This window comes from Medicago truncatula, chromosome 3, assembly GCF_003473485.1.
Source record: "Medicago truncatula cultivar Jemalong A17 chromosome 3, MtrunA17r5.0-ANR, whole genome shotgun sequence".
NCBI lineage: Eukaryota > Viridiplantae > Streptophyta > Magnoliopsida > Fabales > Fabaceae > Medicago > Medicago truncatula.
This window is the reverse complement of record NC_053044.1, coordinates 53,457,426-53,483,518: the sequence shown is the minus strand read 5'-3', so window position 1 is coordinate 53,483,518 and position 26,093 is coordinate 53,457,426. Positions and strand designations below refer to the sequence as shown.

At 34.2% G+C, this 26,093-nt stretch overlaps 5 protein-coding genes across 6 annotated transcripts; 2 read left to right on the top strand and 3 right to left on the bottom strand.

The window, feature by feature from the left end:
* Positions 1 to 2,927, top strand: LOC11437073 (FCS-Like Zinc finger 10). The gene is made up of 3 exons (XM_003603449.4): positions 1 to 250; positions 907 to 2,043; positions 2,245 to 2,927. The coding sequence occupies exons 2-3, from the start codon at positions 920 to 922 to the stop codon at positions 2,393 to 2,395; spliced, it is 1,275 nt and encodes a 424-aa protein (XP_003603497.1). The 5' UTR covers positions 1 to 250; positions 907 to 919; the 3' UTR covers positions 2,396 to 2,927.
* Positions 2,928 to 4,719: 1,792 nt separating this feature from the next.
* LOC11436630 (60S acidic ribosomal protein P0) lies at positions 4,720 to 7,247 on the bottom strand. The gene is made up of 5 exons (XM_003603448.3): positions 6,820 to 7,247; positions 6,066 to 6,134; positions 5,590 to 5,688; positions 5,122 to 5,514; positions 4,720 to 5,032 (listed from the first exon to the last, which is right to left on the bottom strand). Exons 1-5 carry the CDS (start codon positions 7,075 to 7,077, stop codon positions 4,880 to 4,882), a joined length of 972 nt encoding a protein of 323 aa, XP_003603496.1. The 5' UTR covers positions 7,078 to 7,247; the 3' UTR covers positions 4,720 to 4,879.
* A 2,532-nt stretch (positions 7,248 to 9,779) lies between these two features.
* LOC112420286 (uncharacterized) lies at positions 9,780 to 11,058 on the top strand. Its single transcript, XM_024779070.2, has 2 exons — positions 9,780 to 10,335; positions 10,511 to 11,058. The coding sequence occupies exons 1-2, from the start codon at positions 9,780 to 9,782 to the stop codon at positions 11,056 to 11,058; spliced, it is 1,104 nt and encodes a 367-aa protein (XP_024634838.2).
* Positions 11,059 to 11,731: 673 nt separating this feature from the next.
* LOC11429978 (probable E3 ubiquitin-protein ligase RZFP34) lies at positions 11,732 to 16,950 on the bottom strand. Of its 2 annotated transcripts, XM_003603442.4 has the most exons (12): positions 16,795 to 16,901; positions 16,537 to 16,605; positions 14,447 to 14,696; positions 14,274 to 14,361; positions 13,973 to 14,032; positions 13,830 to 13,862; positions 13,469 to 13,590; positions 13,189 to 13,229; positions 12,999 to 13,081; positions 12,807 to 12,898; positions 12,604 to 12,715; positions 11,732 to 12,187 (listed from the first exon to the last, which is right to left on the bottom strand). In XM_003603442.4, exons 3-12 carry the CDS (start codon positions 14,632 to 14,634, stop codon positions 12,077 to 12,079), a joined length of 930 nt encoding a protein of 309 aa, XP_003603490.2. In that variant the 5' UTR covers positions 14,635 to 14,696; positions 16,537 to 16,605; positions 16,795 to 16,901; the 3' UTR covers positions 11,732 to 12,076. The 2 variants fall into 2 exon arrangements, with proteins under 2 accessions (XP_003603490.2, XP_024635628.2); XM_024779860.2 differs by lacking the exon at positions 16,537 to 16,605 and having other exon boundaries at positions 16,795 to 16,950.
* A 2,567-nt stretch (positions 16,951 to 19,517) lies between these two features.
* LOC11433025 (uncharacterized) lies at positions 19,518 to 24,609 on the bottom strand. Its single transcript, XM_039831912.1, has 6 exons — positions 23,979 to 24,609; positions 22,731 to 23,398; positions 22,279 to 22,478; positions 21,936 to 22,180; positions 21,440 to 21,831; positions 19,518 to 20,175 (listed from the first exon to the last, which is right to left on the bottom strand). Exons 2-5 carry the CDS (start codon positions 23,124 to 23,126, stop codon positions 21,461 to 21,463), a joined length of 1,212 nt encoding a protein of 403 aa, XP_039687846.1. The 5' UTR covers positions 23,127 to 23,398; positions 23,979 to 24,609; the 3' UTR covers positions 19,518 to 20,175; positions 21,440 to 21,460.
* Positions 24,610 to 26,093: the final 1,484 nt, after the last annotated feature.

The window sequence follows — 26,093 nt, the reverse complement described above, 5'->3', positions numbered from 1 at the left end:
CATCCAAAAGACTGTACAGTAGTAAATAAATTTCTAGAGAGAGAGAGAGTAGTTAGTGTATTTCAGAAGCTCTCGGTTTCGCTGATTTTGAGGCATGCAAGAGAGAGAAAGAGAAAGAGAAAGAGATTATTCGTACAACACAAGTTTCACATATCTAGTCAATTTTTTCACTGCATTTAGGACTCTCTTCTCTTCAAAATCAAAACCATTTTTCTGAAGTTTTCAGACCACAGAGAAACAAACAACCCAGGTGGGTTTTTTTTTCTTCCTCTTTTTCTTTTTCACTTTCCCACTCTTTGGTTTTTCATCACTGATTATGCTTTTGTACTGTATCTATTTTCATTTTGGTTTTGAAACTTGTCTGTGATTTTTCTCACATGCATGTTGCATTTGGGGTTAATTGATTATCTTTCAGTTCTCTCTATTTGGTAAAAAAGCTTTTTTTTTTTTTTTTTTTTTTTGTTGTTGTTTCTCTTCACTTTATTTTTTATTTAATTTTAGTTTCATAATAGTAGTTCATACATTTTGTTTTCTGGGTTTCTTTAATCATGCAGTCAGTGACTTATGGTTTTTCTGTGTTGAAGTTTTAATCTTTTTTTAGATGTGATGTGATGAAATGAAACTGTCCATGTAACATTTTTTTTTGTTGATTCTGAATCAATTGATTGTTCAATTTAATGTGTGTTGGGTTGTTTAATTTAAAATCAATTGATTTTTCTGGGTTTATTGAATCATGCAATCAATACCTATGATTTTTCTGGGTTAAAGTTTTAATTTTTTTTTCTTAATTGTGATGAAACTATTTATGTAACAATGTTTGATGATTCAGAATCAATTGATTATTTCAATTTAATGTGTATCGGGTTGTTTGAATTATGTAAGAAAAAATGGGTTTTTGATGAACAGGTGTGTTGAGATAATGCTGAGGAAGAGAAGTAGGTCAATCCAGAAAGATCAACACCAAATGGGTCATCTGACAAATTCTGATACTAATTCTGATCATTATGCTCAATCTCATGCTTTAGGGCGTAATATCAAAGGCAATCCAATTTTCAATGTTCCTTGTTTGTTTGTGGGTTTAGGTCCAAAAGGGTTGTTGGATTCTGATTCAGTTAGAAGTCCAACTTCACCTCTAGATACTAGAGTTCTTTCAAATTCAGGTAACCCTGTTAGGAACCTAAGATCTTCACTCCTTGAGGGGAACCAAAGGAGTTGGGATAGTTGCAAAGTTGGTCTAAGTATTGTTGAATCTTTGGAAGATTGTAACTGTTCTAGGTTTTGTGGGAAAATTCTTCAATCACTTGATAGCAAGGGCATTAGTCTAAGTCCTCAATCTATGATCAAAACTCCAATTTGTGAAACTTGTATGGATTCTTTTGAGTCGTCGTCTAAGTCTTTGCCTAAAGATTTTGGTAAGGTGGTTCCTTGTGTAGAAGATGGATCTGTTATCCAAAAGGGTGAATGTGAGTCCAATGTCCTTTTTGAGATTGGTGAAACTAGCTTAGAGCATGATGAACCATTTGGGAGAACTAGGTCATGTTCATTGGATTCATGCAAATCAATGAAAGCTGATTTTGGATTAGCCACTTCAAAAACTGATTCTGATATCGATGATTTTGCTATGAAAGATGTCACAGTTCAGGTTAGCTCTTCTCCTCATTTTATTGGAGGAAGCCAGAACTCAAATGCATTCATACCGGCAGAGTCAAAATCAAACACTCTTTCCATATGTTCTTCCAGTGAGATTCTTAAGTCTCTATCAGCTAGTGAGATTGAGCTTTCTGAGGATTACACATGTGTGATTTCTCATGGTCCTAATCCCAAAACAACTCATATTTTTGGTGATTATATCTTGGAAACTCATCCTGATTTATCTATTAAGAATCATTTTAAGAATGAAGAGAATGAGAAGGAGAAAGGAGTGACCCTTATGGGTAACAAGTTATCACAGACTCCAAACCAATATCCCTCTAGTGCCTTCTTAAGTTTCTGCCACCATTGCGACAAGAAACTGGATGAAGGGAAAGACATTTATATCTATAGGTGAGTTAACACTATTGCATATCTTTCAATACCTTGAATTGTGGTTGTGTCACAATCTTTGATACTAAGGAAAATTGTGGCCAACGCTACCTCAATTGCGGCTGCAGACCTTATTTTAAAACCTTGATTTCATTATTTTGACATACATTTTCATTGATGGATTTATTGATTCTGAGACTGGTTTCCTTTGATATATTGCAGAGGTGAAAAAGCATTTTGCAGCTTAACTTGCCGTGCCATAGAGATTATGATTGATGAGGAACTTGAGAAATCCAACTCTCCTTGCGAGAACTCTGCAAAGCCAAAACTTGGTGAGCAAATTTTTGAAGCAGGCATCCCCACAACCACATAAGAAAGAGTAGACGCATTTGATCATCGGATCACAATTGAGCTGTTTTATGTGCATCTGTTAGCAGCCATTGGATGATCGTTTTGTACATCATTGCGTTTTCTTTGACTATAACTTATGGTTTTTGGTGGATTATAATTTATGGCTCTCATGAAGCTAGTTTTGTTTTATATAGAGAGATATAAAATGTTATCAAACTATTGATAGCTTGTAGAAATTAAAGGGTTGAAGCCTATTTTTCTGGCATCCCCTTTTGAAATTTTCTTGCATTCTAAGAGAAATGATATTTGTACAACCATTTTGGTATAAATTTTGTACAACTTTCTCTCTCATACTCACATTATGTTTTATTCGCTCTCTACCTTTCTCTCTCTCTCTCTCTCTCTCTCTATTGTTTTTGACCAATGAGAAGAGAGAACAACAAAGTTGTCTCAAAGGTTGTACCAAAATGGTTGTGAAAATATCATTACTCTATCTCTAATATTAATAACTATGTGGATGTTCACGACCCAAACAAAGTTTTTGACTTTAATGTTATTATTAGTATCGTAGTTTATACAACCTATATTGTCCTACATCTTTTTGGACTGAAAAACAAGACATTTAGCAGTGTTGGTTACTTTTTACCGTTCCATTTCACAAGTTATCAACTTTGATGTAATATGCTTTATTTAGACGAATCCTATGATTACCATTTTGGCAAAAGAATCTACTGTAGAGTGTAGAGTCCAAGAAAATGCAGTTTTACAATAATATATAGTAGAAATGCTTTGAGCATTATTCCCCAACTTTATCATCTTTATAACAGATTCATATTGGAGTTTCATTACATTTTTAAAGCTTATTAACCTCAAAGGTTCATTTAACCCCTTAATGGACTAACATTGACATAATCTTTTAAGAACATCTAATATTTGTTGGTAGTCTAATAAACTTCTAATATAGAGATTTCTTAATAATAAATAGCTAATGAGTTTTTTAATAGTATTAATTCATAATTGTTATTGAAATATAAAATTCCAACAATTCTTTCCTTGAATCAAATCAAATCAAACAATCTGTAAATGAGAAATGATTATTTAAACTCCTTCCTTCCCTTTCATGATTTAAAAGTTTTACTGTATATTATGTTGGATCTCTCAAAAACACACATTCACATTTCACACCCACACAAGCAAATCAACAACTTTCTATGAATTGTGCAGTTATTCTTTATTTTGTCAACTTTTTTTCCTTTGCATTTCTCTTTTCTATTAAAATTGCTACTCTCTATTTGAATCAAACCAAAGAATCTAATAAACGAGAAGATGCTGTGTAAAACTGATCACTCCATTCGTTTCAAACCAATAGATTAGCACTTTAAGTACCAGATGATTCCAACATATTACAGTAATTTTAATAAAATTACAGTGGCATTGTGATTTCATCGGATAATGTGAATTTATCTACGTATAATTATACATCATTCATCCTTCTATGCTCAAGTTCTAAGTATCCTTCTCTCTTCCTCCCTGTTTTGGTTGCAATGACTGTTTTGATTCTTCTTTTAAATTGTTTCCAAGTATAACATTGCACATTGGAGGACGGAAAAGTTTCTGTAGCTCGTCAGCCGTCAGCCTTGAGAAAATACGTGTTTTACCTAGCTGCTGTTGCACAAACTAGTGTTGTACCAAACGATGTGAGGAACATGGTTTATCTCTTGTTTTGCTTAATAATTTTTTTGTATGGTCAATCATTAACGGGGTTGTGTGGAACAACTAAGACCATCTACGATGCAAAATCTAACATGTGAATCCGATTGTGGAGTAAAAAAAATTGGTAAATTGGTTACATATTGAGGAGAGGTGTTACATTAAGTTACTCTATTAGAACTTCTCAATTGATAGACGATTGATGAGTCTCATTTAAAAAATTTATGTGAGATTTTAGGTACCAAAAAATGGATCTCAATTGTAGATGCTCCAAGAGAATAATGTCAACAAAGAACTTCTCTTTCAAACATTATAATTTCAAACTCAATAATATAATTATAACTTACAAACAATAACAGTTCGTCAGCATGGAATGTCTTAGAAACAAAACTCCCTCAAATATAAATTGATGATCAAACACTAACCAATAATAGTTTATCACATTTTCTGGTTCAAATCTCTAGTTTTCAATTGATGATCCAACAATAACAGTATCTCATTGGTGGGAAGTCACGAGTTTTTTCATATCCACTGGTATAAAACCAATTTTTATTATTTTTTATAATGCGAGCCTTTTCAAAACAATCACCAGTAATTTGACTACCGAATGCAAGTTAAAACCATGAGGCACATAAATATCAGTAAGCCATAATGAATTTAAAACGAGAAAATTTGATAAAGTCGAAATATAACATGGAATGGAAAAACAGCAGAGTACTCTGAGAATGAACCAAGTATGATCTCATGAAATCTAATAAAGCAAAATTTAACTCCACTAATAGCAAAACTAAAGAATCTAATCATCACCAAATAGACCGAAACCAATGTCTTCATCAGACTCTTCTTCAGGCTCTTCCTTCTTAGCCTCCTCCTTGGCAGCGGCAGCAGGGGCACCACCAGATGCAGCAGCAGCTGGGGCAGCAACAGCTACAGCAAATTTACTTGGGTCCTGCATTGAACAAAATCAACCAATAAGAAAAATGGGAAATATTGGGTTACTGTTTTAGTATCAGATCATTAATATGTTGAAGTCAATACCTTCAGGTACTCCTTAACCTTGTCTGCCTCAGGGAAAGAATATTCGGTAGCAACGGCAAAAGCAAGAACGTTCTTGTAGGCATTGACAAACATATGAGGAGCAGCGGCAAGTGTTGGGTAAGAGATGGCCAATGAAAGTGAAGTGACCATGGAAACCCCAATAGCGAACTTCGCAACAAGGTCATCCTCAGTGAGGTCAAGAACCTCAGGGCTAAACACTGAACCATTGTCATAAACAGAAAGGACCACAAGCCCATATGAAAAGGGCCTAATACCTAACTTGGCAAGCAATGCAGCTTCAGAAGATCCAACCTTGTCTCCTTTCTTAATCAGTTCCACTGGGGTAATGATTTCCACAGTACCCTTGTTAATCTTGGTTGGGATGTTGAGCACCTAAAGTGGAGAATAAACATAAGTTTGACAATGAGGACAGTAAATCTCAATGTTTAAAAGAAGATGATAACAAACCTGGAAGAAAGAGGTCTGAGATGGGTCGAGCCCTGTGTTGCCTGGAGGAACAACGACATCAATTGGAGCAACCAAACCAACACGGGCAGGAGCTCCAACCTATTCATTAAACAAAAACATTATTTACAGAAATTTTAATGAGGGCATTGACAATCAATGATAACAGATAATGATATATTGCAACCACAGTACCTCACTAGATGGGACAACAAAAATGGAGAAACAGAGAGTATACAATGAACAAGAATCAAATCATGATATAGTCCATGCCTAAACAAGTAATTTAACAGCCATTGATACCTTTTACTGGAAAAATTCTATGAACAGACCTTTCTATATTGGCGATTTCACATTTAAGGATCATATTTAAATGTATCAACTAAAAGCAGCAGAAAAACCAGAGCAACATCACAATAACATTGTACATGACAGACTAAAAAACATAACATATGATAACCGTGAAAAGGTAACTTCACCTTGTATTTAGCAACTTCTTCACTGACTTCCTTCAAGTCACCTTTTGTGAAAATCAAACCAACATTTCCCTGATTCAGTACAAATCCTCACAAGAGTTAACAACAATATCAACAAGTCCTCATAATATAGTCTAGTAATTAAAACATAAAAAGTCAATTGTGATTCTAAAAATTAATACTAACTGACATGACTATCACCCTATTTGGATAAACAACTAAATTAAGTGTTTATAGCTGCAGAAGCGCTATAAAAGCGCATATAGCATAAGTGCTCGTGAGTCCTGACATAAAGGCTTGTTTGGATTGGCTTATTTTAGAGATTATGCAAAACAGTTTATGCAAATAAATAAGCTTTGATGTATGATCAAGGTAGTTTATGAAAAAACAGCTTATGAGATAAAAATTTCATTAGTGGGAACTTATGAATTAACAGAATTGTTTGCAATCCGGGCATGTTCCAAGTGCTAATAGTATTTCAACAACCCAAGCTAAATAAAGTTAGACTTTTTTTCATATAAACAATAAGCTGTTTTCATAAGTTCTCTCAAAACAGATTAATCTGCACTTATGTCAATAACTAAATTCAAACAGGTCAATCCAAACGTAACAAAAGAAAACAGAAATCAAGACAAAATAACCAAATATCTTAGCTTTATCACACAAAATCAATAAAAGAAAAACAACACGTTATTCAATCGAAATTCATTCATGAATGAATAAAACAGCGAAATCTAAAGAGAATAAGAAAACTCACGACAAGAAGAGGGATAAGGTTGAGAAAAGCATTGTTGCCAGTTTTCTCAGCGTGCATACGAACAGATCGCTTCATCATGGTGTTCTTTCCCATGAGAACAACGGAGTCACCACGTAGACCCTGACGAATGTTCTGTAGCTGTTTAGATCCAACGTTGTCGGCGTTGACAACAAGGATTTGGGTGTATTCATCGATAAGCTGGCAAAGCTTAGCATCGTAGTTCTGCTTCTTCTCGGCTTTGGTAGGTTTTACTGCCATTGTTGATTGGGTTTTCAGAAGAAGAAAAAGAGAGAGAGAGGAAATTAAAGGGCCAAGACAAATAGTTCAGTCAAGGCGGACGTTGCCGTCACTTTAACCTGCTCTTTTTGGAAGGAAGGAAGGGTTTTAGGGTTCGGTGGAGAGAGCGAGCGTGAAAAGGTTGGGATGTGGGCGCAAAGATTTTATATTAGGGTTTGCAAAATAAAACCCTTTTTAGGCCCACTGGGTTTTCTCTACAGAATAACAATCTTTTTTATATTACTACCAAAGTTGCTCTATATGCCCCTTCTTTTGCTCACGCCCCCCTCAAAGTTCGTAACTTTCAAATGGTTTGGGGGTTAACTCTCAGTCAGTAGGTTAAGTTTGGGAGTTATGAGTAGATAAGCCTGAATATACAAGGACTCCTAATCAACTGTACTTCTTTGTGTTTTTAGGTTTTTTTTTTTTTATGAAAGTTGGCTCTAAAACTTACAACTTGACTCATCCACACCACACACATTTCTTACTTCAATCGTGTGATGAGGCAGTGTATGGACGTATTCAAAGCATTCCTAGGCATCCCTCCACCACCATACAAGAGCTAAATGTCTTTCAAATAGACCAAACATTTCAAGATTACTTGTTAGACCAAGTCCAATGGTGTGTTTAATGTGTGTTGAATTGTGACATGGATGAGAGAGAGGATGAAAGGATTCAACACAATTGAAACCTGCCCAAAATGCCACGTGTCGCGTCGAAACTGCTTAAAATCGGGCGCGTGTAGTGCACGCGCCGACAAGGCGCGTGAGTGTGCAGAGGGCGGAGAGAGAAAATGAATTTTGGATAGATAAGGACACGTGGTGCGTTTGGATTGGCTGTCTGAATTCTTATCATTTTAATAATTGGATCTCAATTATTCGTTGTAAATTAATTATAAAAAAATAACAAAATTCATGATTTTTTTTCTCTATAAATAGAGACTTGGTTCATTTGATTTGAACACAAAAAAAACCAAGTTTTTCACTATCTTCATCTTATTATTATCTTTCTATTAGCAAACTAAGTGAAGTTTTAATCTTATTTTTAGTAAAATGATCCCAATAATAATCATTTCAAACACCCAAAATTATTCTAATTACCCATTTAACTACGAAAATTCCAACAATTATCCAAATCCAAATCAATTTTTCAACCAACGTCCTCAAAACATACCTCAAAATGTACCTAATTTTGATTTTACACCAAATTTCAACCAGTCATCCTCTGTTCCAAACTTTCATGCATATTATGGATCTATGATGAGATATTCATCTCAAACACCCCTGTTTAATGATTATATGCCAATGAAGAATGAAAATTTTCCCAGTGTTGGTGCATCTCAATATCCTGAATTTTCAACACAAATAACCCCTGGTGGCATGACAATTGCTAATGAAGTCACTCTAGAAGATTCAACTCCTAAGAGCAAAAAAAGCAAGGAACCAGCATGGAACACTCAACAAAATTTGATGCTAATTAGTGCATGAATTAAATATGGAACAAGCAGTGTTGTCGGGAGAAACCAGAGAGGAGAAACATATTGGGGTAAAATTGCTAAGTATTGCTCATTCGATTCTCCCCGCGATCTAGTTGCATGCCGAAACCGTTTTAATTATATGAACAAAGTAATAAATAAATGGATTGGTGCTTATGAAAGCGCTAAGCGTTTGCAAGGAAGCGGTTGGTCTGAAGATGATGTTTTGGCAATAGCGCGGGAATTATTTGCATGTGGGAAGAATGTTCAATTTATTTTAAAGGAAGAATGACACGCTCTCCGTGATCAACCACATTATAGTAGTCAAATGGGAGGAAATGTTGGGTCAGGAAGTAGTGGATCTAAGAGATCTCACGAGGACTCCGTAGGATCTAGTGCTCGTCCAATGGGTAGGGAAACAGCTAAAAAAAACGGTAAAAAGAAAAGCAAGGACGCTTCCTTGGAGGAGGTAGAAAAGGAGTGGGTTGAATTCAAAGAAATCAAGGTGAAAGAGATTGAACAATTGAAAGAGTACACCTTGGTGCAACATGAGAAAAACATATTGAAGAAAATGAAACTGTATGTAAAGTTAAGTTCCGAAGAGCATCTCGATGACTAGAAAAAAGAGTTGTTGGAAAACTTGGAGCGTGAGCTGTTTGGAAATTAATTTCAATCAAATATTTGTTTGTATTCGATCAAAATTGTTAGTGTTGTCTAGTCCCCAGTGTTTGCTTTAATAATTGTTAGTTTTGTATAGTCCTTAGTGATAGTCCCTAGCGTTGTCTAGTCCCCCGTGACTTATTTCACATACTATTTGCTTTAATAATTATGTCCACTGTGTGTCCATTATTTCACATACTATTTGCTTTAATAATTATGCTCACTGTTTGCCCATTATTTCATCTACTATTTGCTTTAATAATTATGTCCACTATGTGCCCATTATTTCACCTACTATTTGCTTTAATAATTATGTCCACTGTGTGCCCATTATTTCACCTACAATAACTTATTTCGAATCCGTCAGTGTCCACCACACAATGTACTTATATATAGGGACTCATATCTACTTCCAATTTCACAAATCTCATTCATATCTACTTCCAATTTCACAAATCTCATTCATATCTACTTCAGTTTCACAAATCTCATTCATATCTACTTCCAATTTCACAAATCTCATTCATATCTACTTCCAAAAAAACTATCAATGGACCCTTTTGATATCGAAGCCTACTTCCAAAAACGTGATGTTGAAGACACTTATATCGTCAACCGATTTATTCAGCGTCGAAAAAAACTAGAGGAAGGTAGTGCATCTCGTACTAGAAAATATTTCAATAGAGATCATGCAGCGGCAAACCAAAGACTAATTGACGACTACTTTGCCAATGAGCCTACATACAACGATATAATGTTTCGTCGTCGGTACCGGATACAAAAACACGTTTTCCTTCGAATCGTTGGAGACCTTTTAAGTAGTGATAACTACTTCACCCAACGAATTGATGCAACCAATAAAGAAGGTATATCACCGTTAGCAAAATGTACCACAACAATGCGAATGTTAGCATATGGTGCGGCAACAGATGCGGTCGATGAATACATCAAAATAGGAAGTAGTACAACATTGGAGTGCTTACTTAGATTCTGCAAAGGAATCATACGACTGTACGAGCAAGTGTACTTGAGAGCACCAACCCAAGATGACCTGCAAAGAATACTACATATTAGTGAAATGCGGGGGTTCCCAGGGATGATCGGGAGTATTGACTGCATGCACTGGGAGTAGAAAAATTGTCCTAAAGCATGGGAAGGTCAATTTATCAGGGGGTAAGGGAACCGCCACAGTTATTCTTGAAGCAGTTGCATCTCATGATCTATGGATCTGACATGCCTTTTTTGGATGTCTGGGAACGTTGAACGATATAAACGTTCTAGACCGGTCAATAGTGTTTGATGATGTGGAACAAGGAAAGGTTGCAAGGGTGAATTACTTTGTGAATCAACGTCCCTATAATATGACATACTATCTAGCTGATGATATCTACCATTCTTATCCAACTTTCGTCAAATCAATTAGACTTCCTCAAAGTGAACCCGATAAGTTATTTGCAAAACATCAGGAGGCATGTCGGAAGGACATCGAACGTGCTTTTGGAGTGCTTCAAGCTCGATTTAAAATCATCCGTGAACCAACTCGTTTGTGGGACATAGCCGATTTGGGTATCATCATGAGGTCATGCATCATAGTACATAATATGATTGTTGAGGATGAACGAGATACATATGCTCAATGTTGGACCGATTTTGAGCAACCTGGGGGAAGTGGATCTAGTACACCGCAACCATACTCGACCGAGGTGTTACCAACTTTTGCAAATCATGTGCGTGCTAGATCCGAGTTGCGTGATCCAGATGTTCATCACAAATTGCAAGCAGATCTAGTGAAACACATATGGATAAAGTTTGGAATGTATTGTGATTGAAAATGATTTGTATCGTACTAAATATATTACTTGCGTATTGTATGTTTAGTTTTTGTATTGTATTTTAAGTTAAGAAAATAAAAATAAATTATTTTACAAAATTTTGTTTTTCAAAAATACTAAAAAATAAATAGTTAATTGTATTATTTTAATTTAATTATAATCGATAATTTTATGTAATTATAAAAACAAAAATTAAATAAGAATAAGAAATAAAAAGTGGTGGGGTAGAGTGTTGAATGAAAAATCAAGGGTAAAAGTTGAATGAGTGTTGAATAAGAAAGAGAAAATGATGTAGAGTGTTGGGAATTGAAAAAGTGGATTTTGAATGGTGGACTGTCTATAGGTTTTAGTGTATTTTTAGTTATACAATACAATAGACGTGTTGAAATTAAGATGAGCCACCTTTGGTAGCAAACATCCACTCCTGTTACAATCATATTATTACTTCTTGTTAGCAATCATACCCTGAAATTGTTTGCCAGTATTTAGGCTACAATCTACAAAAGTTCCCATAACATCGTTCCAATGGTAGATTCAACACTAAAGGATAGTGATTTCTAACTTTCTCTAGCAGTTTTTCCCATGCCAAAATGCAACTATCCGAAGTGCTTTTATTCTTATCTTTCAGTGATATGTAGGAGTAGTATTTTTCTTAAGACATGGGAACGGGTTTATAAAAAGAACTGTGGTCCACACATTTATTACAACCCGATTTTTAATTGTTATTAAGGGACTATGTGCTCATCAAAGTAACAAAGCTTATTCAAAACTTGAAATTATCCCATACAAACATTACAATGTGAAAACTGGAACACAAGGGGGTGAATCCAATTAGTTACCCCCAACCGGCAACAGCAAGCACAATGAAGTTACAATTTGTAGTTGAAATTCCCACTCAACTCATGCATTTTCCTCATATTCAATGCAGAGATGTACGTGGGTAGCCACTATCTTCATAAGAATGGAGTGAAAAATCATTCCATGAAATCAATAGATAACCATAATAACCACGTGTTCAGCCTCTGGTTTGTCTTGTGTTATAAGATTTGCAGTTCAAGCACTTTTGTGCAACAAGATGAAACTGGACGTGAGAATTTTCGCCACAATCATTGCAAAGGATCCAAACCTGTCAAGAGAATGCATAAAATCTTGGATCAGTTACTAATTCTTTATATCATCATCCACATGGTTACGGCCACGATGGCATATGAAGAAAATAACAAACAACTTTGTTTGGATGAACAGCTTAATAGTGTTTATAATATAAGCCCTTATCATATAAGTGCTTATGTATGGACTATTTCTATAACCAAATATAAAATAAAGTCAAATTGGGCCTCTTTGGATTGGCTTATCTCAGTTTATCTATTGGCATAAACACTTGTGAGACTGTTTGAGAGAACTTATGAAAAGAACGTATGACATGTTTATAAGATGTTTATAGAACCGTCTCACAAGTTCTCTAAAACAGTCTCACATGTGATTATGCTAGCAGGTAAGCGCAAATAAATCAATACAAACAAGTCTTAAAGGAATACTTACCGTTTTATTAAGATATGGTTCAGGCATCGGTGTAGCAGCCAGTTCCAAGTCAATTTTTTCCCAAACCTTTGACATATCACAAACTGACTTTGAGCACAAAGGGCATGCATACCTAATACAAAATCAAATACAAAGTTTAGGACAAATCACTACAATTGAAATGGATAAGCTAATGTCAACAAAAGCAGCTTTGTGATACTCACTGAAAATGTTCCCTCATTTCATTCAGACAGCTCTTATGGATTGTATGGCCGCAATGCAACACGGAGACGTCGTTGACAGATTCAAACAAATACTGCAATCACCAATTTCGTTAGTGTAGTTATGTCAACCTCCATACATTCAACAAATTGACAGGAGTCAAAGTGCTAAGTACACAAGTTGCATGTTGTTACCTCAAAACAAACAGGACAATCTTGATGCATTGCTCCTTCCACGCAAGGGTGACCGTTTTTCAACAAAGTTGAGTAGCAACAACCTATGCAAAGAAATCATGAACAAAAAAAACAGTTATGAAGCAGGTAAAGCATTTAAAAATCTCTGTTGTTATTACTAACAAGCTTAGAAATTAAAAATATTACTTACCACACTTGTAGCAGTGGAAGAAATTTTCAGACCCTCCAGTTCTGTTTTAAAACATATAAGAAGAATAAATCAGTCTGAGTTTTGATATGAAATACAGTTCAACCAAAAAAAGTACACTAAAGTCTATATAAATCATAAAAACTTGATAATGGAGCTTAACCAAGAGAAAAGGCAAAACAAGAGAAAAGGTTATATCAACCTTCGGATAGGAACAACAAGTTATAGTGTTTGATGTTTCAAATAACTTGACCATATTGGTTAGCTTATTATCGGCTCATACCTGCAAATTCCACAACCACTGCAATGGTACTGCTGCTTAGATACATCATCATCAAAGAGCTTACATGTCCCGCAAAAATACTTGCCCATGCACACGCCGCAATTGATACAGTTCTGCTGAACCTGGAAGCAGAAGATATCAACGCAAGAAAAAAGTGAAGTTTTCAAAGCCGGTTCTAAATGATATAATGAAACGGATGACTTGACAAATAATGCACTAGTCGATATCTTCGAAGTAATTTCTCAAAATTAGCAACTGTTTGGAGGTCTTAATTTTTTTTACTAGAGCCTTCATAAGTAGTTTCGTAACACAATAAGTGTTGAAATTGTACCAAGAGATAGTAAAGAAAATATAAACTAACCTCCTGTTCAGTCTCACATAGTGAACATATCACCTGAAAAGTTAAGAGCACTTATTACCATTGCCTCATCAGAAAAATAACAACAGCAAAAGCGATCACAAAATTGCAGATCTTCAATGAGGTGTTAAAATAGACGAACATACTTGTTTGACTTGATGGCGGGGAATGTCGTGTCTATGCTTCTGATCGATGTCGATGCTGTTCTGTAGAAGATAAAAAGAGTAAGTTCCACCAAAATGAAAGCGACGCTGCAGTATAAGAATTAAAGATAATGACACCATTTCATTCTAAGTCATAAGTAATATTTTCTATGTTCCCTAAAGTTGTCTATGAAATTTGATTGAACATTGTCATTTATGGCAGGCAATAAGACAGCCACCATACATGAAATATCTGAACAGAAAATAAACCATCACGAAATATTAGATTGTGAAATTTACTCACTTTTGCCTCATTGTGACAATGGCGACAATCAAATATCTCATTGCAACAAGGGGCCCTGATATGACACCTTCTCCGGTAATGTTGACATCTACAGAAAAAAATCATTCATTTTTTATGATGGCAAAGGGATGCAAAAGTTTGAAAAGCAACTAGTATGGGAATATGAACTATACCCATACTCCATATATCCTCTCTCTCGCAAGTCATTGATCTTTTTGTGGTCTGGTGATTGGCTAGACTTTTCGCCATGCATGCGCTCTTCATTTGAGGGTAGATTATGCACATCTTTCTCCGTGATAAGCTTCCTGTCATTGCACTCAAATTGAAGAGGCTCGGAGTGCATTACTGCCACTTCTCCCATGATGCTCACTATTTTCAGATAAGAGTGCAAGCTATGTAGAAACGGGAAGTAAACCTAGTGACCTGCATGTATAAACATATTTAGAAACAATCCCGAAAACAATTTAGCAATAACATTGAATGATTGCTAAGCTTTGTGTAATTAGATCCGACCTGATCCAAAAATTCAAGGTCCGAACCTGGATGGTTACTTATCAAATGCTTTTTCTTTAGGTGTATCTTTTTAAAACTAGTACGATTTTCTTTTTGACAAGTTAAAACCTAGTATGATATATTTCAGCTTACTTAAAACTCTATTACATACCAACGGTTTTCAATAAGCAATCTTGCATATCTTTAAATAGACTAACAAATTAACATACCGATGTGAGTATATATATATTTTTTTCTTTCTAATTTGATATCTAATATGATCTTCTAAGGAATTTGACTTTATATGTCATGCTATAATACCTTTAAATATATAAAAAAAAAATGAATGTTTTTCTTTTTAAGGAAAAAAAAAAAAATGAATGTTAGTATGTTACTATGTTTACATTCTTATTAAAAAATGTTAGAAAATTTATGATTTAATACAAATTAAAGAACAAGTTATAAGATAATAATAGCAATAAAAAATATCACTTATATTTGTTTATGTATTTAAGTAAGGATAAAAAACTCTATTTTTTATTTTTTTAAAAATTCTTGGCACCCTTAGCCTTTTAATTCTTGGCACCCTAGCCTGATCTTTTTTTTTTTACTAAATATAGACTTCTAAAATAGCGTTTTTTTAAGGATAGACTTTAAAATAGCCTAATCTTTTTTTATCAAATTTGTCACCGACTTATACATAGTTGAATTTAAGGTGCCATTTCACATGGGAAAGGTGAAAATCTTCCCATGATAGACCACATGTGATTATAGGTTAGATTTTGAGGTTGAATTAAATTTTATCATATGTCTCCCACACCATAGCACTTCTCTTTCTTCTCTCCCTCGTTGCTCCCCAGCCAACATCATCCTCATCAACCTCAAACACCTAGAATGAAGGTTGTATCAAATCAGCATCACACATAATTTTTGGGTTTATATTTCATTCTCTTTTCCTTACTGTTTTTATATATTTAACAGTGCTGCAAATCTTCATTTCCTATGAGATTTCAACCATGGTCGGAGAAAATTCATAAAAACAGCTTCATTTCAAGTTCCAACAACTCGGTTTCCCTTCAATTCAATTGATCACTGATTTTCTAAAATCCCATTTTTTTCATTGTGCAAGTTTTCACCATTGTTGACTGATATTGGCAACAAAAATAAAAGCAACCAGATGTTCGTAATATAGGCAGTTTGTGGCATCTGGAGTGGCTATTCTTGCTTGGGAAGAAGACACCGTTGAGTTAACTCACCACCGAGTTAGTGACTCAGTAGAAATAAAAAAAAAATCAAACTATAAATCTAAGTGGGTGTGAGAGAAGAAGTGAATGCACATAATTAGATGAAGTTGATATTACAGGGATGAACATTTTGATTTAACTTGCTCAAAAATATATTGAAGTTGCTCAAAATTTCAATCTTTATTTAAAAAAAGAAGAAAAAAAAATCAATCTTTAATATTTGGAAAACACTTGCCCACGTTACATTAGAAAGAAGAACATATGTATTTCTTAAGCTCTTTTAGAGAGGGAGGAATGAAAAAGAAATATAAACAGGTTTGGTATTGGTGGTGGTGGTGGTAGTGGTAGGTGGGAATGGAAAAAAGATGCTATGGTGTGGGAGACATATAATAAAATTTAATACAACCTCAAGATCTAACTTATAATCACATGTGGTCCATCATGGGAAGATTTTCACCTTTCCCATATGAAAAGGCACCTGGTTTTAAAACTATGAATATGGTTGTAACTAAAATAAATAAATCTACCTCTGGTTTTGAGATCAATATGGTAAGTTTATATACAACACTCATACTCCTTCCATCTAACCGCGAGAGCTAACACAATGGCCAAAGCTGAGAATAAGTAATACTATAAATAAAGCTAGGTAGCTAGCTTCATGAATCAAAACAGCAGGTAAAATAAGCAAGCTAGGCTATATGTATGTACTATATTACTCACCAAATTATAAAGAAAATGAAAAGAGAAGATTATATAATTATAGAAGAGATTAAGGAACAACGAACCTTGGGAGTTGGAGGAGGATATGAGAGAATGGCCGGTCTTGTGTTCGGAGCTCTGATTAGAGCTCCCCTGACCCAGCAAACAAAGAAGGAATGAGAATGGGAACAGCAGTTGAATTTATAGCCTCCACCACTTTCATAATAATAAATCAATTGTGTCCTTCCAAAACTACCCTTTCACAGTACTGTTTCAAGGCAGGCACGTTGCAGTAAATGCTTGCGTGTCAGGGTCATCTCTCACTCCGACATGGTCGGTTTGTCTTTCGCACAAAACATAAACAAACAAACCATCTAGATAGATATTTTTAAGTGTTTCTTTTGTCTTTTTAACATTTTTCTTTTTGTTTTATATTAGAAAATGTTAATGAGGGTTCGATAATTACTCATTAAGAAGTCTAAAATTTATGGGACTTTTTTTCACTGAAGTAATCTTTAAGGCGTTTAGGACATTTAAAATGTGGTTGAAAATCTAAACTTGGTTTGCAATGAGTTTAACTTGTTGAACCGGCGTGTCTTTGGTGGAAAATTGTGTTCATATGGTATTTGAGTGATACCTTAAAGATAAACAATTGTGATGAAGTTTTCGTTGATGATTGTGATTTCGATTAGTCACAACTATTTTATCATGTATTCATCATATTGCGTTCTTACTTTTTATCTTTCTATTATTTATTTTTTTTAATGGAAATTGATTGCCCCAAAAGTTACACATATCATTTATGCAACATGGAACAAACCATTTATGGATTATTTTTTAGTAGTTTCAATCAAGAATCAAATCACATAACACAGATGATTTCGATTGAGACAATCAAGTCTTCAATCAATGGAAGATTCATCCAAATTGGTGAAATTTGTTGCTTCGTTCTGACCTATAATTTTGGATTGGTGGCGAAACATAAAAAGCTGAATATGAAAAATCAAGAACTCTTTTCAGCCGTTTAACATCGACATGCTGACAATGAGATGATGGGTTATAGATCATTCTCGTAAAAGAGAAAGAGCATAAGAATACTTATTAGTTAGAAGCTCATAATGAATTATATTAATTGATAAAAGATTATGAACTGTGGTGTCCTATTTATAGAGTGAAATTGCACCAACTAATTGACTAACTCCTACTAATTGACTAATTAACACTAACATAATTATGTAACGTTAGTATTCTTTTAAGCGTTGCTTAAATCAATTGTGCTACGCCCCCCTTAAAAGACGTTGTATTGTTTTTTTTAGGGAAAAAAAAGTTGTGTTTTTATCATATCAAGGACATATATACTTACATTTTTTAATGAATAATTAACTATTTTGAAAATTTTAAGGAATATTTTAAGACACTCTCGGTGCCAAAATCTTTCTAAGATAACCATTCAAGTCTCAAGCTTATCTCAATGAAAGCATGAAATTTCCCCATGTGAGAAAGGAAAGTACGTGGCAATGAAACACATGCACCGTTTTGAGCCAACAAAGCAAGTTAACGATTCAAAAACGGAGATTGACAGGAAAGTATGAGTTTGAAACAATTCAAAAACGAAAAGGATTTGTTTGGGACTTTTAAAATTTAAAGGACGACTTTGAAAAAAACTAAAAACTTAAACACCTTTAAATGCATTTGACCATTTTTTTTATTAGCATGCTGTTTGAGCAATCAAAATTGTCGTTGTTTTACTTCGTTATCCTTTGAAGGAAATCTAGCTTTACTTCGAAAATGCTCTGTATATACTGTAGAGTATAGACTATATGCCAAGTGGAAAGTTTCCATTTATCGTATTCTGAATCATGCGTTTTACGACAACGATGGCTTTTTAAAATCGGAAAACAAGCATCAATTATTGCAAGATTCATTGAATATATTAGTGGATACTACTACTATTAAATAACAACATTTAGAATAGCAAGTCAAATTAGTTTTACATTTATAATATAGAAGCATTCATTGTTGCATGCTACCAATCGGATCAAGCAATTTGTCACATCAGAATACCCTGTCCCTTAACCTGTACGCAGTATCATTACGGAAATTATACGTACACGTAAATATCAATCAATTTCAAACTAAAGCTTATTGATTTATTTATTCATTCATTGCTAACATTCTTTAGGGTGAGAATAATCGTGGGTAAGTTAATCAATTATCAGATATATGTACTCCACTATGTTAAACATAGAATAGAATTATATATATTGAGAGAAAATCACGAAAATTAAAAAAAGTCGATTGTTATATTAATTTTGTTGATAGTTGCTATTGTTTATAAGGTGACTAAGAGAGAGTATTTATCACATATAGAATAGAGGTATATCCGTAAAAAAAAAAAAAAAAAAACTACTGCATTTTAAAATTTGAAAGGATGTTATAATTTGGGCTAAACTATGGTTTTGGTCCTTGCAAATATGCCTCGTTTTGATTTTAATCCCTGTAATTTTTGTTTTTGTTTTTTGTCCCTGCAAAATATTTTGTTTTTGAAAATAGTCCCTCCAAAGACTATTTTCAAAAGTAAAATATTTTGCAGGAACCTTTTTAAAAATCAAAAGATTTTGCATGGACTATTTTTCTAATAAATGAGTTTGGTAATCATGTGCCACGTGTGCAAATCATCACAAAAGTGGGGTCATGGACCAAAACCAAAACGAGACGTATTTTGCAGGGACCAAAAACAAAACAAAAAATTATAGGGACTAAAACCAAAATAAAACATATTTGCAGGGACCAAAACCATATTCTAGCTTATAATTTGAGACGGAGGTAGTATGGTATATAACAAGGGTATACAAATTGTAGGATCAGGTAGCACGGTACTATGTCCCTAGAAACTGTGTCATTGATTGGAACTTTCAATCTATCTAAATAAGGTATACAAGTGGTTGTTTATTCAATCGTGCAAGTCTGCATCCAGTAATAGCTTTATTTTTCTTTACAGGATGGTAATAAACTCTTCTGATCATAATCGTGTTGAACTTGAGGAGGGTTGACACAGATTGATACAAACAAGTCTTCATTAGTAACATTCATTTGCACCTTGTTTATGATGTGGCATCTGAAAATAATGATTCCGTACCAGAATATCATCTTACATCGATTTGAAAATGTCTATTCAACTGTTTGTTTGCACTTTGCACGGTCCAGAGTATAAGTTGTAGGGTTGAATGGCTCGATGCAGGTGCACCATGGGCAACCACCATATAGTTGCGCACCATTCTCAGCACAAAAGCTGAAATTTTCATGAATGATAGACAACTACATAGATTTCAAAGAAACTTCAAGCTAGGAGGGAAATGCATCTGGCCATTGAATATCTACAAAGCCCCACAGCTCGAGAAATGCTATAGAGGAGCCACCATGAACCTCAAATAGCGCCTTGAAAGTAACCGCATGTCAAACTATACCTGCATTATATTTGGAAGATCAAGAGTCTTTTAGTTTACTTAAAAAGAATTAATGTATAAAGAAAGTATACATCTGAGTAAAAAAAAAATAAGTATATATTTATCTATCGACATACGAACATATATATAGAACACAAATTCTAAATTAAATTTCAATACCAACACGTTCTCCCACTCCAAAACAGCCCCAACATGACAGGCAAAAGTGTTTTAAACTGGGCCAGATCCCATCTGGACCGACTTACACGCTATAGGATCAGATCACACATGTAAAATCCCTCTGAAGATCATCCCCTTATGATCAAATGTCGATCTGCTCAACTTCCTCATAGGACTTTTACTCCACTATATAAAGACCTCCTTCACTCAAAATCAATTTACATACCATTCTCACTACCTCACACTCACTTAACTCTCTCAGATTTGAGCGTCTAAGTGCTTGCAGTACACCACCCCCGCCAGAGAGCACTCACCGTTGTCCTCCACTGTGCTTCATCATCACTTGCCACCATTCGAGATCAGCTTGGGATCAAAAGACAAAAAGTACAGTAGCACTTCGGCATTGTAGTTTTATGAACTATGTAGTCTAGTCGTGGAACCTTCATAAATCCTTTTTAATTCTTGCAGATCAAATGCTCAAGGGATGTAGCTTCAACTGGGACGGTATGCATAAAAATGCATTTTAACCAGAACAAAATCACTATCCTTTCATAACTCACTGGAGGTGTTGAAAAAGCAGAGGATTTTCAGCTATTTGAGAACTTAAATCAGGGGCTATGGGGTGTAGTAATCCACTATTCGATAAATCTTTCAAGGCTTTAATGTCTTGTTGCAACCGGGCCACATATAGAATGGTGTGATCAAGGACTAAAGGATCGTAGTTTTAAAACTCGGCTCGGCATAGGTACTGGGTCACTGAGTCGATGGTCGAACCATCGGGTTACTGGTTGAACCGCATGACTGAATCGGATCAAACCGGATGACTCGGTAAGATAACTCGGTGTTTAAATTAAATTTGTACAAGTATTTAATCAGATTAAATCGGATTGAACCGGTCACTTCAAAAACTAAAATAATAACACAGAATAAAAAATAAATATCCAACAAACATAATTTCATAGACTAATTATTACGAGCTTTAAATAAAATATTTGACCTTAATAATTATATATGCTTATATTTTATTTTTGAAATAATTATATATGTTCATTTTGAAGGTAATTGCTTTATAGTAAATATTACGAAAATATGAGATGATGTTTACCCAAAACATATGTTATTATAACTATGTTGAAAGAATATTCTGTATACACCAAGTTTTTGTCAGCTGAGATAATATTTTGGCAAGATGGAGATTTTGCTCATTGAGTACCACATCAACATCGGGAATATGAAGAGCATGATACCAAGCATTAGTGGAGAAAGAATTGTCTCGCAAATTCTCAAAATATCCGGTCTCTAAACTATATTGATCTAGCCAGTATAGTGAGTGAAATTCAGTAGTTAAAGTGTGGATTAACCAGTCAACTCTTGACCAGAAGTTAGCATGGCTCTCCTTTAAAAGAGTGGATTTCAGTTTCAGGTGATAGGATTCCATTGCGTCATGTGGCTTGGGAGTTGTCACGGGAAGCGATTTTATGCCATTAATCCAAACATCTGCATGTGGAAACACAGTAATACTATTATTCACGAAATAACATTAATAGTCATGAATCAAGATGTTCAAATGAAAGCAAAATTAACCATCAGTCAAAAAATATCTATAATAGCTAGAATATGACTCTTTAAATAATCAATGAAGTCACACTGGTCAACAAAAATTTGCATAAGCTCGTCAATTGCATCCATAGCATTTGGTCCACATCTTGCAGAGTACAAAATCGAACCCAATTGCCTAAACATCCTCTGCTGTACCTCAAAGTTGCAACATTTCTTGAAAAGCATTTTTATACAAGTACGGCGAACATGCCAGGTACATAATAGGATGCGACACTGGAATGCCTCTCTGCAATAAGCAAGATCTCACTCCAAATCCTATTTAGGGGGATTCTCCTAAAAAAAAGTTCAATGAAAATTTAAAAATAACCAGAATAATCTCTTTACCTTATGATATAATAGTTAAAAGATGGATCATCCAGAAAAATAGCATTAGGCTTCCATCTGGGATCCTTGGTTCGTAATCTTTCAGATAGCAATACAATCCATTTATGAATATCTTTACCAACAAAAGATGAGGAGATGATCCAAGCAACTGGAATTGCATTTTGCGATGAATCGAAAACAAGTAAAGAACATACAGGATACTGCCAGGGACAACAAAGAAAAAATATGAGACCTTCTACACTTCTTCAACATTCTGCTGAACTAATAAACCTTTTAACATAAACATAAAGAGGCTTGTATATTTTTTATTCACGATTATGTTGATAAAACTGGTTAATTGCTAATGATCTAGGAAGCTTCTAGATATACAAGCGCTTTGGTCAATCTGGCCTACAAATGCAACTAAATAATAAACAAATATTTTCTAGTTTGAAAAGATTAATGTATAATACCTTAAGCTTCTTCAAGCCAAAGGCTGAGTGAAAAGAAATGAAACTATTACTTCCATAACGAAGCATTTGTTGCAGCTGCCAATCTGTCTGTATAGCCACAATAAAAGATTCTGAGCCTGAGTTATCTTGGAAATAGAAAATGTCCTTCTGATGACGCTGAATCCATATCTTTACACTGCATTCTTCATTTCCCAGTAGCTCACGTGAAGAATTATGAATAGTCCTTTCCATGTTGCGCACATCATTTCGAGTGAGAAAATCGCCACGGTTTAAGGGTCCACCTTGCTTCTGTGTTACCTCTGCATGGTGCTGTAATATATTGTCCAAAGATATTCCAACATATAGCATAGACATCACTTTCTGGCGTAACTCATCCGAAATTCGCGGAGCATACATAGCTCTTGTCCCTACTGCAGTATATCAAATATTCCATGACACAGTGCCCCTGCTTTATCTACATGCCTCTTCTGGTCATATATTATTAGGGCAAGGTGGGGTCGGGTGTATAGTCTTTTAACTGTGAAATGGCAAAGGCAGCCTCTCATCATGTGTCGCCTCCCTAGCCTGCTACCCTTCCCTGAAGCAGGTTTGACACTTGTGGCATCTACTACACCCGATTCACTCTCTCACTCTCTCGGTAGTCTTCAGGCCCATAAGAACACCAGTATCTAAATGTCAAATTATAATTACATATAGTCAAATGTATTAATCTTTTCATATTTCAAAACAACTTGATGAAAGAGATGGAATGAAATTAGCCCTTTAGATAATTTCACATTTTTTTAAATCATTCTCTTTCAAAGTTTCATCACAATTCAGCATCAAATCCATATAAATTCTAACAAGGGAAAAAAACCACAAAATTAAAGATTGGAACACTACATTGAAGTACAAAGACTAAGGGTTTGTTAGTATTGACTTGAGTTTATTTACTGACATAAGCAATTGTAAGACTGTTTGAGAGGGCCTTATGGAAACAACTTATGACATGTTCTTAAGCTGTTTTCAGCTTATTTCAATAAGCTATTATCTTCAGGACTTATAGCTTACACAAAAACAATTTGACTTCATTTTATATTATTAAAGAAATAGTTTATACACAATCACTTATATGATACACTTATACACTTTGACTTCATGTTATAAGTGCTTAATTAAGTTGTGTTTATCCAAACATGACCTAAACCACAAAGTACCAACAAGTACCAAGAAGTATCAAACAATATTGATTAAGAAATAACAACATACAGTGTATATTCAAGATATCCATCAACTCTTGGTTTGGCAACACTCCCAGAAGCTCTCTTTCGTCTTGATTCAACGCGAAAGTTAGCAGGGCAAGTTGGATTGGAAGATTCTTCTTTTACAAAATCATCAACTCTAGCAAAAGGAATCAAAGCAATATCATCACCACCTTGGCGACCACCTTCCAAATTTAGCAAATTTATAGTTTCAGCAGAAAACTCAGCACAAGGAGGGTCTTGCACTGGAAGGGTTAGAATTTCCTCCATTCTTGGAAGTCTACAATTTCACACAAGCATTTTCATCACTAAATAATCCACAGTTCTTTATCATCGTCAAAGAATTGGTTGCATTCACCTCGTTGAACTGAACTGAACTGAACTGAACTGAAGGGGTTATTGGTTCACTTTAGGAAGAACAAGAAGAACAAATTGCAGCGCGTAAGAGGAAAAAAGACACTGTGAATGTGAAATTGGAATGAAACTCTTTTGTGGATGACATTGAAAGTCTTGCACATACCAACAAGAGTCACCGTCTCATGTTGTCCGTGTCAGCTTCTGGTTGACTAGGGCCAATTTTCATGGGTCCATGAAATGTTTGGCGGCTTCAATTTGTCAATTCTTTATTTTTATTTTTAAAATAATTAATTCTTCATTAGAATTTATCTTCCAACTTCTCAGACGTCCTACGGAATTAAAAAATGTCCTTCAATTTTTGAAATTTATAATGCTATCTAAAGCGCTTTTAGGGTGAACAAAAATTTGCATCTTTTTTATCTAGAAAGATGTTAGCAATATACATTTTCACACACTCTTTTTTATTAGTTAAAATTTACATGAAATCTACTAAATTTATATAGGACTCATATGATTTGATAGAACCATTTAAATATTTAAAAATGTGTGTTGTTTATTAGCCTTGCTCTTTGATTTATAAACTTATGTAAGCACTATGAAATTACGTGTTATATCTAGGGGATGTTCACATGTTCAATCCGATGATCCAAACTAATTCTACTAATCCGATGATCCAAGCAAAACTCTTTAATTTCTTTAACAATCCGATGATTTATTTGAACATGGTTAGTTTCAAACTCACGAAACCAGCTTATTTATTTTAAGGCTTAATTGATCATTTGGTCCCTTAACTTAATTCTTTATTTCGAATTGGTCCCCTAACTATTAAACGTTTCAAAATGGTCCTTTATGTTTGTTTTAATCATCAATTTGGTCCTATTTTATTAATTTTAAACTCCTTAAAAATAAGACCGTTGGATAAAGGAGGTCAATCAGATCTAACGGTGTATCACCAACACATAATTTATATTACTTTCTTCCTCTTCTTATTCATCTTCTTCATATAACCATCATCAACATTCATGAACCAAAAACTCAGAAAAATCTTGAATCAAACCTAACAACTAACAAGCACAAAAAATCAAACCCAATTGTTCCTCTCTTTCACTAATTAAGCTCTACTTTGAGTTCAGGGATTTCACCCTTCTTTGTGGTGGAGAAGTAGTTGAGTCGTTCTGACTCTTTTTTTTTTTTTATTTTATTTTTTTTACTTTTTAAGGATGGGAAAATACGGAGCTATTGCACAACAATTGATAATTTTAAAAGTTCCCTAAAAATTGATAATTTTAATTTTAAGTGTTTTACTTCGATATTAAATTTTTGTTATATTAATTTTTTAAATCTCCTAAAAATATATACCTAAATTGATATAATTCGATTTTTTGGGTTTGTTAGTTGCTAGGTTTGATTCATGATTTTTCTGGGTTTTTGGTTCATGAATGTTGATGATGGTTATATGATGAAGATGAAGATGAAGAAGAAGAGGAAGAAAACAATATAAATTATGTGTTGGTGATACACCGTTAGATCTGATGGATCTCCTTTATCCAACGATCTTCTTTTGAAGGAGTTTAAAATTAATAAAATAGGACTAAATTGATGATTAAAACAAACATAAAGGACCATTTCGAAACGTTTAATAGTTAGGGGACCAATAATCAATTAAGCCTTATTTTAACTATGTGTTCAACCACATTTTTATCATCATGTTTGAGAGATTTGCTTTTTTTTTTTTTTTTTTTTTCTCCACACCTCCACTATTTTC

Coding starts and splice junctions, on each gene's coding strand:
- LOC11429978 (XM_024779860.2), bottom strand. CDS start 14,634: ATGGGAGAAGTGGCAGTAATGCACTCCGAGCCTCTTCAATTTGAGTGC. Junction 14,033..14,273: donor ATTGTCACAATGAGGCAAAA/GTGAGTAAATTT, acceptor TATCTTCTACAG/AACAGCATCGACATCGATCA. Junction 13,863..13,972: donor CCCGCCATCAAGTCAAACAA/GTATGTTCGTCT, acceptor TTAACTTTTCAG/GTGATATGTTCACTATGTGA.
- LOC112420286 (XM_024779070.2), top strand. CDS start 9,780: ATGGACCCTTTTGATATCGAAGCCTACTTCCAAAAACGTGATGTTGAA. Junction 10,336..10,510: donor GTTCCCAGGGATGATCGGGA/GTATTGACTGCA, acceptor TAAACGTTCTAG/ACCGGTCAATAGTGTTTGAT.
- LOC11437073 (XM_003603449.4), top strand. CDS start 920: ATGCTGAGGAAGAGAAGTAGGTCAATCCAGAAAGATCAACACCAAATG. Junction 2,044..2,244: donor AAAGACATTTATATCTATAG/GTGAGTTAACAC, acceptor GATATATTGCAG/AGGTGAAAAAGCATTTTGCA.
- LOC11436630 (XM_003603448.3), bottom strand. CDS start 7,077: ATGGCAGTAAAACCTACCAAAGCCGAGAAGAAGCAGAACTACGATGCT. Junction 5,689..6,065: donor AAGAAGTTGCTAAATACAAG/GTGAAGTTACCT, acceptor TTTAATGAATAG/GTTGGAGCTCCTGCCCGTGT. Junction 5,033..5,121: donor AGGTTAAGGAGTACCTGAAG/GTATTGACTTCA, acceptor TGTTCAATGCAG/GACCCAAGTAAATTTGCTGT.
- LOC11433025 (XM_039831912.1), bottom strand. CDS start 23,126: ATGTATGCTCCGCGAATTTCGGATGAGTTACGCCAGAAAGTGATGTCT. Junction 22,181..22,278: donor TTTAACTATTATATCATAAG/GTAAAGAGATTA, acceptor TGCTTATTGCAG/AGAGGCATTCCAGTGTCGCA. Junction 21,832..21,935: donor TCATATTCTAGCTATTATAG/ATATTTTTTGAC, acceptor TTCCACATGCAG/ATGTTTGGATTAATGGCATA.